This window comes from Euleptes europaea, chromosome 5, assembly GCF_029931775.1.
Source record: "Euleptes europaea isolate rEulEur1 chromosome 5, rEulEur1.hap1, whole genome shotgun sequence".
NCBI lineage: Eukaryota > Metazoa > Chordata > Lepidosauria > Squamata > Sphaerodactylidae > Euleptes > Euleptes europaea.
The window spans coordinates 109,790,051-109,803,876 of NC_079316.1; the positions used below are offsets into that span (position 1 = coordinate 109,790,051).

Consider the following 13,826-nt stretch of genomic DNA (forward strand, 5'->3'; position numbering starts at 1 on the left):
AAGACTCCAAGATCCTTTTCACACACACTAGTGCTCAAACAAGTCTCCCCCGTCTTATAATTATGCATTTGATTTTTCCTACCTAAATGCAGAACTTTACATTTGTCTTTGTTGAAGTGCATTTTATTAGTTCTAGCCCATTTCTCCAGCCTGTCAAGATCATCCTGCATCTTGGCTCTGTCTTCTACCGTATTTGCTACCCTTCCCAATTTAGTATGATCTGCAAATTTAATAAGTGTGTGTGTTAAGTGCCATCAAGTCGCTTCCGACTCATGGCGACCCTATGAATCAGTGTCCTCCAAAACGTCCTGTCTTTGACAGCCTTGCTCAGGTCTTGCAAATTGAGGGCTGTGGCTTCCTTTATTGAGTCCGTCCATCTCTTGTTGGGTCTTCCTCTTTTCTGCTGCCCTCAACTTTTCCTAGCATGACTGTATTTTCCAGTGACTCTTGTCGTCTCATGACGTGACCAAAATACGACAGCCTCAGTTTAGTCATTTTAGCTTCTAGGGTCAGTTCAGGCTTGATTTGATCTAGAACCCACTGATTTGTTTTTTGGGCCGTCCACGGAATCCGTAACCCTCTCCTCCAACACCACATTTCAAAGGAATCTATTTTCTCCCTATCAGCTTTCTTCACTGTCCAGCTTTCACACCCATACATAGTAATAGGGAATACGATGGCATGAATTAATCTAGTCTTGGTGGCCAGTGACACATCCTGACACTTAAGGATCTTTTCTAGCTCCTTCATGGCTGCCCTTCCCACTCTCAATCTCCTTCTGATTTCTTGGCTGCAGTCTCCCTTTTGGTTGATGATGGAGCCAAGGAATAGAAAGTCTTGACCAATTTCAATTTCCTCATTGTCAACCTTAAAGTTGTGTAATTCTCCTGTAGTCATTACTTTTGTTTTCTTGATGTTCAGCTGTAGTCCTGCTTTGGCACTTTCTCTTTTAACTTTTAGCAGTAGTCGTTTCAAATCTTCACTATTTTCTGCCAATAATGTAGTGTCATCAGCATATCTCAAATTATTAATGTTCCTCCCTCCAATTTTCACTCCACCTTCATCTAAATCTAATCCAGCTTTCCTAATTATATGTTCTGCATATAGATTGAAGAGATAGGGAGATAAAATACATCCTTGTCTGACACCTTTGCCAATTGGAAACCATTATGCTTTAGCTAATATGTTTTCCGTTACACTGTAAGAACATAAGAACGGCCCTGCTGGATCAGACCCAGGCCCATCAGGTCCAGCAGTCTGTTCACACAGTGGCCAACCAGGTGCCTCTAGGAAGCCCTGCAGCAGCATTATCCTGCCTTTGTTCCACAGCACCTAATATAATAGGCGTGCTTCTCCGAGGCTGGAGAGAATAGGTAGGCATCATGACTAATATCCATTTTAACTAGTAGCCGTGGATACCCCTCTCCTCCCTGATCATGTCCACTCCCCTCTTCAAGCCTTCCAAATTGGCGGCCATCACCACATCATGGGGCAGGGAGTTCCACAATCTAACTATGTGTTGTGTGAAGAAATACTTCCTTTATGATTGTTTTAATTATTGCTAGCTCCTTTTTGGCTGGTTGTCACGTTTGCATCTTACGTATTTAATTTAAAAAAATCTTGTAGCCATTCTGGGAATTTGTTTTAGGAAAAGTGGGATGCAAACAGTTAGGAGATAATTTTCAATAATAACGATGATGCTGTGCAGATAGGCTTGGCATGTGGGTGGTTTCGGCGGGCAATTGCCCGCCGAAACCACCCACATGCCAAGCCTATCCACCAGGCTGCTGGGCAGCGGGGATCGCATGCACGCGCAACGTGATGATGGCACTTCCAGGTTTACCCCCAGAAGCACTGCATCGCCGCGGCCACTTTAGCACTCAACCCCCCAAAATGCAAGCGTGCTAAAATGCCAGCGTTTCGGGAATTTGGGTGCTAAAGCGGCCGCGATGATGCGGCACTTCCAGGGGTAAACCCGTCGCGCAGGGCCAATCGCCCCCATCCCCCAGAAACCGCCCGCTGATGGAGAGGGGGAACCTGGCAACCCTATGTTCAGAACCCCCAAGACTCCAAAAGCCAAGACTCGTGGAAGGGTTTTTGACTAATTTCTCAAAAGTTTCCAGCTTTTGGGGTGTTCTGGGGAAGAGAATTCCCGAGTTGATGTTCTCCTGTGCTTTATCTTCCCCTATTTCTGTGTTACATGATACCAGCGCTCAGTGAGGTAATGACACACATGCTGTTTCAGCACCTACTCCCATGCATTTCTGCGATGTTCTGAGTCCACTTTCAGCTCTGGTGAAACACAATAGTTTGTAGCCGTGGCTTCACCCTCTCTCAAATGCTTGTTTCCTGACGTAGCTTTTGGCTTTATGAGCCCTTGCCTAATTCCTTGTAGTAGTGCTTACTCTTTGCCTATGTTTCCAATGCCACTTGCAGCTGGAATCTTTACCTCCTCCCTTCCCAAAGGATGCTTGTTTTTTTCCCCCCCTTTGGCCTGGATAGCTGACATACCATATTTTTTTATTATTCTGATTTGAAGTCCAGGTGATGTCACAGTTTCCACTGAAACTCCTTAGTGTCAGATGGGTTTATAACGTTGGCCATAAAACCGTAACACTGCACTGAAAATTGGCGCAGGACGATAAAACTATTTGGCTGATTCTGTAAACATGCAGGAGCATAATGTAACAGGCTTTTCAGAGGCTCTTCAACCCTCCTAAGACAACGGGTTTGAAGAAAATAAATGCTATTTCCTTTCTGGCTCACAAGTGGATAGGCATGTGGAATAAAAATAATGATCTTGCCAGAACAATCGGGGTGATCTGTCACATCAACAACAGAATCCAAGTGGTTGATCATTGTTTTAACCATTTTTTGTCCTATCTTAAGAGTGTATAGGAGCCCCGTGGCGCAGAGTGGTAAGCTGAAGTACTGCAGTCCAAGCTCTGCTCACGACCTGAGTTCGATCCCAATGGACGTCGGTTTCAGGTAGCCGGCTCTAGGTTGACTCAGCCTTCCACCCTTCTGAGGTCGGTAAAACGAGCACCCAGCTTGCTGGGGGTAAAGGGAAGATGACTGGGGAAGGCACTGGCAAATCACCCCGTAAATGAAGTCTGCCTAGAAAACGTCGGGATGTGACGTCACCCCATGGGTCAGGAATGACCCAGTGCTTGCACAGGGGACCTTTACCTTTTAAGAGTGTGTATGGTTACTGCTAGGCGTGGCTGTGGAGACCTTTATCTTGCACTAAATATTGAAGGTGATCAAAAGAAGCACCCAATAATACCTAAAGGTATATTAGAATCCTCTTCTGCTTTATCCATGCATTTTGCTGTTATGTCTTGGTGTAATTTCCAGCCCTTTCCAGCAAAAGATCTTGCTATATATTGCAGGTTCCCAAACATTTTGAGCCTGCGGGTACCTTTGGAATTCTGACACAGTGGTAGGCACAGCCACAAAATGGCTGTTGCAGGAGGCGGAGCCAGTCACAAAATGGCTGCTGCAGCTTACTTTCAGCCACACAGTGAAAATTGTTAGGCTGTGCTGGCAGCTGCTGCTAAAGCAACATTTTTTTTAAAAAAAATCTGCACACCCAATCAAATCTCCAGTGGCCAATCAGAGGCCGTCATGGTATATACATGAATTCATAGAATCATAGAGTCGGAAGGGACCACCAGGGTCATCTAGTCCAACCCCCTGCACAAGGCAGGAAATTCACAACTACCTCCCCCCACACCCCCAGTGACCCCTTCTCCATGTCTAGAAGATGGCCAAGATGCCCTGCCTCTCATGACCTACCTACAGTCATAGAATCAGCATTGCTGTCAGATGGCCATCTAACCTGCTTAAAAACCTCCAGGGAAGGAGAGCTCACTACCTCCTGAGGAAGTCTATTCCACTGAGGAACCACTCTAACTGTTAGAAAGTTCTTCCTAACGTTTAGACAGAAACTCTTTTGATTTAATTTCAACCCGTTCTGGTCTGACCTTCTGAGACAACAGAAAACAACACAGCACCATCCTCTATATGACAGCCCTTCAAGTATTTGAAGATGGTTATTATGAATCTTCCTTATACTGAGTCAGGCCATTGGTCAATCGATGTCAGCATTGTCTACTCTGAACGGTAGCGGCTCTCAAGGACCTCAGGTAGAGATCTTTCACATAGCCTCTACCTGATCCTTTTTTTAAAAAAATCTGGTGATACCATGAATGTAATCTGGGCCCTTCTGCACCACAAAGCCCAATATAAGAACAACTGGAACACTGAAAGCCAGTGCTTGTACCCAAGTTTGTTCAGCCCCCTCCAAATGGTTAGGAGATTGCAGGTGTCCCACAGGTGTCCCTCCCTTGCCTTTTCTTCTCTTTCCTTGTTCTCTCTCACACAAACGTACCTCCTGGCCTATTCCTTTCTGAAACTAACCGTGGTGGAACATCATGGCCGCTGCTGATTAACTTCAGTTAGTTTGAACCCGGGGTTTTGTAACTGCAGTTTTGAAGAACATAAGGACATAAAAAAAGCCCTGCTGGATCAGACCCAGGCCCATCAAGTCCAGCAGTCTGTTCACACAGTGGCCAATCAGGTGCTTCTAAGGAAGCCCACAAACAAGACTGCAGCAGCATTATCCTGCCTGTGTTCCACAGCATCTAATACGATAAGTGAATAAATATGCATCATGACTAGTATTCATTTTGACTAGTAGCTAAGGATCCTATCCTCCATGAACATGTCCATTCCCCTCTTAAAGCCTTCCAAGTTGGCAGCCATCACCACATCCTGGGGCAGGGAGAAAAGCCCTGCTGGATCAGACCAGGCCCATCAAGTCCAGCAGTCTGTTCACATAGTGGCCAACTAGGTGCCTCTAGGAAGCCCACAAACAAGATGACTGCAGCAGCATTGTCCTACCTGTGTTCCACAGCACCCAGTATAATAGGCCTGCTCCTCGGATCATGGAGAGAATAGGTATGCATCATGACTAGTATCCATTTTGACTAGTAGCAATGGATAGCCTTCTCTTCCATGAACATGTCCACTCCCCTCTTAAATTCATCCAAGTTGACAGCCATCACCATATCCTGGGGCAGGGAGTTCCACAATTTAACTGTGTTGTAAACTGGTTTGAGTGGTAAAAGTAGATCAGACCTACTGTTGCACCATATTTAAATTCCAAAATGAAAAGGGGTGGGAGAGATACCAGTGCAAGAAGGAGGAAAGGTGCATTTGCTCTTCATTATCTTCCAAGGATGTTTATGGGTTAGGAAGCATTACACCCAGTGAACTTAAGGGCTGTGCGTGGATTTTCTTGGTCTGAATCCAGTGCTTTGGTAGTCTGTTCCACTGCCATTAATGTTTTGTTCTTCCATGCTTGTGACTGAACGATCCCTGTTGACATGTCGGACCAGAACCCACTGGTTGAAATTAAAAGAGTTTTGGGCTAAACATGAGGAAGAACTTTCTGACAGTCAAAGTGGTTCCTCAGTGGAACAGGCTTGCTCGGGAGGCGAATGGCTCTTCTTCCATGGAGGTTTTTAAGCAGAGGCTAGATGGCCATCTGTCAGCAATGCTGATTCAGTGAACTTAGGCAGATCACGAGAGTGAGGGCAGGAAGGAATGAGTCAGTGTTTGGCTCGCGTGGCCCTTTCTCACATGCCCAGGGAAATGCTGATTGCCACTTTGGGGTCAGGATGCAATTTTCCTCCTGGCCAGATTGGCCAGGGATCTTGAAGTGTTTTTTGTTGCCATTTTCTGGGCATGGAGTTGGGGGTCACTGTGTGTGTGTGTGTGTGGTGGGGGGGGGAGGTAGTTGTGAATTTTCTGCATTGTGCAGGGGGTTGGACTAGATGACCCTGGTGGTGGCTTCCAATTCTATGATTCTATGTAAGAACTCAAGAAGAGCCCTGCTGGATCAAACCAGTGGTCCATCTAGTCCAGCATCCTGTCTCACACAGTGGCCGACCAGTTCCTCTGGAGGTCCCGCAACAGGGCACAGAGGCTGAGGCCTTCATAAGATCATCAGAAGACCCCTGATGGATCAAACCAGTGGTCCATCTAGTCCTGCATCCAGTCTCACACAATGTAGTAGTAGTGAAATGTGATTTATTTATTTATTTTTACAATTTTGTATGTGTGTACGTTTTGTGTGGGTAAGAGAGAGTTACTGAATGTCCCTCCTAGAAGTGGGGAACAGGGTTTGCAAGACCCCAACACTAATTTGCTGTTCATAGGTCTTCCGCCTCCTCCCTTTGTCTACAGATGGCCTGTAACTCTGGGAATTGACTTTCTTGGCGTTGGAAGGGACTGCTGGTGGGGAGGGGGTTGCGGGAAAGGTCCATGACCGTCAGTGCCTTCCGCTGACAAATCTAACCCCCCATTATCTCAGCTGCCCACAAAACTTCGCTGGGTTATCTAGGATGAATGCGACTCAAATCCATTTCAGAAACTCATTTGTTCTCAGCGTCTTACATCTATTTTTAAGCGTGTTTCGCCTTCTGACCTTTGCAGTGAAGTTTCACAATGACCGAGCTGAAAAAAGAAATCTGTGGTGCAGCTGCTGAGCAGGAGGTCTCCGTTGTTGCCCCTGTGGGGTCTTTTTGGGTACAGTTTATGTTTTGCACGTTTGTAAATAAAAACAAAAAAGCACACAAAAATTACAAATTAAAAAAGGAAACCTCTTTATGAACTTTTGTCAGGAAAGGAAGAGAGGAGAAGGTGTGGCTTGTGGTATTTGATCTCTGGCAGGAAACTCCTAGAAATCTGGTCTAAAAAAACCCGGGGCAAAGTCATGCCAGGACACGGGGCGCTTGGAAGAGACCGGTGGGGTTGCTTGGGTTGCTGTCGGGGGTGATGCTTGAGGAAGCTGGCGTTTGGGCTGGAAGCTCAGCAGGGCTGTGATGTCACGTCCGGGTCAAAGGTCAGCTCATCCATCCCCTCCCCCTCGTGAGGTTATTTTCAGCTCAAAGGGCAGCTCATCCATCTCCTGACTTCCTTATGAGATCACTTCCACCAAGATTCTAAATTTAAATTTCCTACCTGGTCTCATTCATCTGAAAATCCACTCAAAGCCATTCTCAGGGTTTTTTTTCCATGTTAAAGAGGAAAATTGAACCTGAAAACCAATGAGAGGCTGCCAGCCAAAAGCAGTTCTGTACCTCCCTTAATTGCCAACTAGCCTCTAGCCTTTAATGTCTTTGCAGGTGACTGTAAATCAGCTTCTTCTAGATTCTGTGGAATCCCATGGGGGGGAAAGGAAGTCCCCGACCTTCAGCCTGTGGGTACCTTCAAAATGAACATATTGCTTTAAAATAATTTCTTGCATGCAAGCAGTTTATTTTCAGTCACACAGGGAAGATCCTTGGGCATGATAGAGGTCTATAAAATTATGCATGGTATGGAGAAAGTTGTCAGGGGGAAGCTGTTCTCCCTCTTTCATAATACTAGAACACGGGGTCATCTGCTGAAGCTGGAGGGTGAGAGATTCAAAACAGATAAAAGGAAGTATTTCTTCACGCAATGCAGAGAAATTGTGGAACTCCCTGCCCCAGGATGTGGTGATGGCTGCCAGCTTGGAAGGTTTGAAGAGGGGTGTGGACATGTTCATGGAGGAGAGGGTTATCCATGGCTACTAGTCAAAAGGGATACTAGTCATGATGCATGCCTGTTCTCTCCAGCATGCCTGTTATATCAGGTGCTGTGGAACACAGGCAGGATAATGCTGCTGCAGTCGTCTTGCTTGTGGGCTTCCTAGAGGCCCCTGGTTGGCCACTGTGTGAACAGACTGCTGGACTTGATGGACCTTGGTCTCATCCAGCATGGCCTGTCTTATGTTCTTATGTTAGAAGATAAGCTGAGAAAGCAGGAGGAAAAGAATGTGCCAACAAGACTCCACTGGTGATGCAAACCATGGGTGTTCAAGGCAGGAGAGGAGCAGAGGTGGTTGGCCATTGCCTTCTTCAGTGTAGCAACCCTGGACTTCCTTGGTGGTCTCCCATCCAAGTGGTAACCAGGGGCGACCCTGTTTAGCTTCTGAGGTCTGGTGAGATCAGACTAGCCTTGACCAGAGGAAGAACAGAGAAAAACCAGATCCATCTGTATACACATGCACTCTTTTCCTTCTTCCTTGCGGCGTTGTGCGCCATAGTTAATTTGTAGATGGCCTTTGTGGTGTCTAATGTGAGGACCTTTGAAGAACAAATTCTCTAAATTGTGCTCTGCTAAAGGCGAATCCCCCCCTCTCGGTCTAGAGGGAACGGCCATCTATGTGGTGTCCTGCAATGATTATGTTGCTGAGGATTCTTTCTTTCTTATTTTTTTAAATAAGGGTGGTACACCTCTTTACCAAGACCCAGGTCACTGCTAAAGGGCATGAGGGAGAATGAAAACAAAACTTGCTGCCAATATTAGGACGATTAATTCCTGTCCAAGTGATTATGAGTTTCCTGCAGGCTGGAAAGCTTCACAATGGCAAATCCTGGTTTTTCGCTGGGTTTGACCTCGCTAAAGCCAACGGGAGATCCAAAGGAGGTGGAAGACAACAAGGGGCCATTTCGTAAGGGAACAGTTAAATCGCAGCAGGTTTCCCACAGAAAAATCGAAGACAGATGTAGATCAGAGTTCTCCTTGTTACCACTTGACTATAAAACCCAGAACACTGTGTTTTAAGGTCTCTTTAACCAGTCACAAATGAACAATTACTTTTGGAGCGTGCTTATTATTTCTTTCTCCCCACCCTCCCAGGTTTTAAAAATTGTCCCGTTTGAATAGCCTTGCATGCCAAGAATGCTCTCTTATGTGGGGGCCCAGTTCTTTGACATTTTTTCCCCTCAGAGTTCTGAACAGACCATGATTGTGGGAAGCCACAACATTGGAAAAATAACCCTTAGAGGCTTAGAGCCACCCCCCCCTCCAAGAATATAATAAAAGCCCTGCTGGATCAGACCAAGGCCCAACAAGTCCAGCAGTCTGTTCACACAGTGGCCAACCAGATGTCTCTAGGGTTAGGGTGCCCACAAGCAAGACGACTGCAGCAGCATTGTCCTTCCCATGTTCCACTGCACCTCAAATAATAGGCCTGCTCTTCTGAGACGGGAGAGAATATGTATGTATCGTGACTAGCATCCCTTTTGACTAGTAGCCATGGATAGCTCTCCATGAACATGTCTACTCCTCTCTTCAAGCCTTCCAAGTTGGCAGCCAGTACCGCATCCTGGGGCAGGTAGTTCCACAATTTAACTATGTGTTGTGTGAAGAAATACTTCCTATTATCTGTTTTCGACTATCTTTTGTAAATAAGTAAGTAAATTTATTTGTATATGGCATAGGCCTTTACAGAACATTGTCAACAAATATAAGACATTATGTAAATAACCATCGTAAAAGAATAAAATCTATTAAAAGAATTTACAATATCATGAAAAACCTTATAATGATAAATATTAATCAAACAATAAGTTCATCATCCACAAATAAAATCATTTTTGGGAATCTAATATTTGAAGTATCTGTTTTGGCCCTTATTTTGCTTGCTGCCACGACATACAATGATGTTCTATGGGATGTATACTCATCAGAATCTGATAGCAAGAATATGACTTTCTTCGTCTCAGAGTGGAAATTTACACCAGATAATATCCCAGAGAGCAAATCAGATAGTAGTAGGGTTGCCTTGTCCCTCTTTGCCATTGGCGAGAGGTTTTTGGGGTGGAGCCTGAGGAGGATGGGGTTTGGGGAGGGGAAGGACTTCAATGCCATAGAGTCCAATTGTCAAAGCAGCCATTTTCTCCAGGTGAACTGATCTCTGTTGGCTGGAGATCAGTTGTAATAGCAGGAGATCTCCAGCCAGTACTTGGAGGTTGGCAACCCTAGACTGGACTGGCAGCAGAGAGAGAGCTCTCAAGTGCCCTATTAGGGATCTCCTTCCCACATGTACACATGTGCAAAACTGGGCATGGGGAGATGGAAGATGGAGTGGGTTCTTCCTTTCTTTCTTTCTTTCTTTCTTTCTTTCTTTCTTTCTTTCTTTCTTTCTTTCTTTCTTTCTTTCTTTCTTTCTTTCTTTCTTTCTTTCTTTCTTTCTTTCTTTCTTTCTTTCTTTCTTTCTTTCCTTCTTTCCTTCTTTCCTTCTTTCCTTCTTTCCTTCTTTCCTTCTTTCCTTCTTTCCTTCTTTCCTTCTTTCTTTCTTTCTTTCTTTCTTTCTTTCTTTCTTTCTTTCTTTCTTTCTTTCTTTCTTTCTTTCTTTCTTTCTTTCTTTCTTTCTTTCTTTCTTTCTTTCTTTCTTTCTTTCTTTCTACTATTAACTGGTACTGAGAGCGATTATCACACAAGGAATTCACTGCATTGTCTTTTCTTCCTGGCAGGCCCTGAGCAGCAGCCTCTATAAGAGCGCCTCTCCCTATGGCTCCCTTAATAATATCGTGGATGGCTTGAGCTCCCTCACTGAACATTTCTCCGACATATCTCTCTCGTCGGAAGCGAGGAAGCCCAGCAAGAGACCCCCGCCCAACTACCTGTGCCATCTCTGCTTTAACAAAGGACACTACATCAAGGACTGCCCACAGGTAAGGGTCCGAAACGCGCACTGCAATCCATTCGGTGTGCTCTTCGCCACTGAAGAGGCCGATCACCTTCTCGTCTGCCGAGAGCTAACGTGATGTTTCATAATAGCCTTTTACAGGTTTCCAGTTTCAGACCCCCTTGGCTTGATGGTGCTGGAAAAGGCCACTGTTATTTTGCTCATACACCCCCCCCCCCAACACCCCCAGAGTTCCACCTCGAACAAGACACCTTTGAAAACTTTTAATGCTGTTTTGTCAAGTTTTCCATTTTGAAGATCGTTCTCGATACGTCCCTGTCCTCTTTCAGTGCTGTGGTGTTTGCTGAATGCATTTCCATCCTCCTTTGGCAGTGGGTTTACTGAACAGAACACTTCATTTGCAACATCTTAGTTACAGATGTTCCAAGCAAAAAGCACTGTGAGGAAGCAGGAAGTGCAACATCCTAGCTGAAATGTGGGCATTAATGCTCGGGGGGGCGGGGTGGTCATGGCCTGACTATTGGGTAGAGCAGGGAGATCACAAATGGTAGTTTTCAGGTGAGGAAGGAAACCGTCACATATTCAGAAAGATGCAGTGTGTACTTTGGTTTGCGCCAACCATTCTTCATGTCCCTGCTATCTGAACACGGTTCAGAGGAGCTTCTGGTTCACTTGCAAGAACTCTGGTCCTGTAGTCTTCATTCCTCACGTGCAACAAGATAAACGGCATCTTCTGCTTTTGTGGTAAACGATAATTTGTAGTTGTATCTGCATTGCAACCCATTTGTAGTTTGCTATTTGTAGTTCTCATGGAGTTATCTACCCCACAGTCTCAGATATCCCTGTGGCCATCAGTTGGATGTTCCGTGTATCTCTGCTTTTTAGGCATTGTGGAGGTCAGATCAGAGACACAACTGAATAGCCACCCAAGTGCAGGTACTCTCCATTCCAGCGAGTTTGGCATTTGCATTCCCGTTCTTAAACTGGCAGCTCACATACTCAAGAATTAGACCACAGTTGGTCTTAGTGTACTTGTGGAACTGCACTGTCCACACTGGAAATTAGCCCTGCTAGATGACTGCAGAGCTTCTAGTCCACGAGAATTAGTATTTGTGGCATTTAATAGTGCCCTAAATGTACACACTTTTTAGATTTCCTATTAGAATGGCTGAGGGATACTTCCCCTCATAACAAAATAGCGCTTGCTCTACTAAGAGGGGAGTGGACATGTTCATGGAGGATATGGCTATTCATGGCTACTAGTAAAAATGGATGCATCCCTATTCTCTCCAGGATCAGGAGAGCAGGCCTATTACATTAGGTGCTGTGGAACACAGGCAGGATGCTGCTGCAGTCGTCTTGTCTGTGGGCTTCCTGGGGGCCCCTGGTTGGCCCCTGTGTGAACAGACTGCTGGACTTGATGGGCCTTGGTCTGATCCAGCAGGGCTTCTCTTATGTTCGGTTATGTGTAAGCCGCTCTCATGTTTAAAAGTTAAGGCCGAGGTTTTTTTCCCCTGTTGCATTATTATACCGCCTGGGTTTTTAATTTCGTTATAGTGCAGTTGTTGTTTTTTCTGTTGTGCACATTTTTATTGCAACTGCCTCACGTGCCAGATGAGCGGGAACACTGGCTATAAATCTATCAGCCAATAAAGCCATGCCATGATCAATTCTTCCTCGATTAACCCACTTTTGGGAAGGACATCCAAGTTCATGCTAGGTCTTCCATGAAGTTGGAATACCTCAGAATTTTCAGTGTGTTGTGGTATGGCAGGAACAGTCTCCTGGCTTTAACGTGATGGAGAATGTAGTCCGAAGGAACAAGAATGTATGTATGCAATGCTCCAAAATGCTAGATAGCTATTAGTTTGCTATTTCACATCATAACCACAGCTCTCAACTCCCTGGCTTCTGAAAATGCAACTTTTATTCTCTTGGCTAATCTTGAAATGCTGTCATGGAAACGTTGGGGCGTCAGAGATGTAAATCCCAGAAATACTGGTTGGGGAGAATGCTGATGGACAAGAAGATAGTTTTCTGTTTTGTTTGTTTTTTTAAATAGAGGTTTGGTCCTCTTCTCCCTCTCTGGTATGCCTGGAAACATTCCATTTTAACACAAACCACAGTTTGCCTTTACTTCCTGATGGGAAGATTATGGTTTGACCTTTGGTTTGAAACCAGCTTGCCTTTACTTCCTGATGGGCAGATTATGGTCTGCCCTTTGGTTCAAAACCAGGATCACAAACCATCTTTCAAGTACAGTTGGCAGTGCTGGTGTGGAGGGGAAGACCAAGCCACAGTTGGCCAGCTTGGAGCAAACCATGGTTTGTACTAAAGTGATTGAGTTGCTCCGTGCATACAAAGGGGGAAGGGTGCACATCAGCACAGGGCTCATTCCAAACCACAGTTTGAAATCCTGTGTGAACTGATCGTATGGTACCTGTGCATGGTCACACTGCCACTTGCGAACTGTAGGTCTCTGGTGGTAGAAGACACTGTACTGTCTAGTCAGACCTAGGTTATCATGTGACAAAACTTGCAGGAGTGTGGCAGGACTGGGTTGAATGTGATTCGAGGCACTTGTGGTTCAGAAAAAAATTGCGAGGGGCAGTGTGGTGTGATGGTTAGAGTGTCAGACTAGGAGTCTAGGAGACCGGGATTCGAATCCCCGCTCTGCCAAGGAAGCTTGCTGGGTGACCTTGGTCCAGGCACACATTCTGAGCCTAGCCTACCTCACAGGGTTGTTTTGAGGATAAAATAGAGGGGAAAGAAGAACTGGTTTTTATACCCCGCTTTTCTCAACTTTTTAGGGGATCTCAAAGTGGCTTACAATCGCCTTCCTGCCCTTCTTCACAACAGACACCTTGTGAGGAAGGTGGGGCTGAGAGAGTTCGGAGAGAACTGTGACTGGCCCAAGGTCACCCAGCAGGCTTCATGTGGAGGAGTGGGGAATCGAACCCGGTTCTCCAGATTACAGTCCACTGCTCCTAACCACTACACCATGCTGGAATCATGAAAGCTGCTTTGGCTCCCCATTTGGGGGAGAGAGTTGGGGTATAAATGAACTAAATAAGTAAATAAGGAAAGAATCGCTCGCCCTAAGGCAGTTTCTCCAGACAGAAAGGGATTAAGCAACCAAGTATGCTCTGAGCATGTGCTAAGAGCACCTACCGGCTGTCTGCCTGTCACACCAATAGGGTTGCAAGGTCCCTCTTCACCACCGGTGTGATGTTTTTGGGGCGGAGCCTGAGGAGGGTGGGGTTTGGGGAGGGGAGAGACTTCAATGCCATAGAGTCCA

General features: G+C 45.6%; 1 protein-coding gene across 1 annotated transcript in view; it reads left to right on the forward strand.

Annotated features, from left to right (window-relative positions):
* The window catches only part of ZCCHC24 (zinc finger CCHC-type containing 24), a 169,212-nt gene that overhangs the window by 26,780 nt on the left and 128,606 nt on the right, over positions 1–13,826 (forward strand). Inside the window, exon 2 of the mRNA XM_056849792.1 lies at positions 10,353–10,553. Coding sequence (XP_056705770.1) covers positions 10,353–10,553 — 201 coding nt within the window. The remainder of the gene's footprint in view (positions 1–10,352; positions 10,554–13,826) is intronic.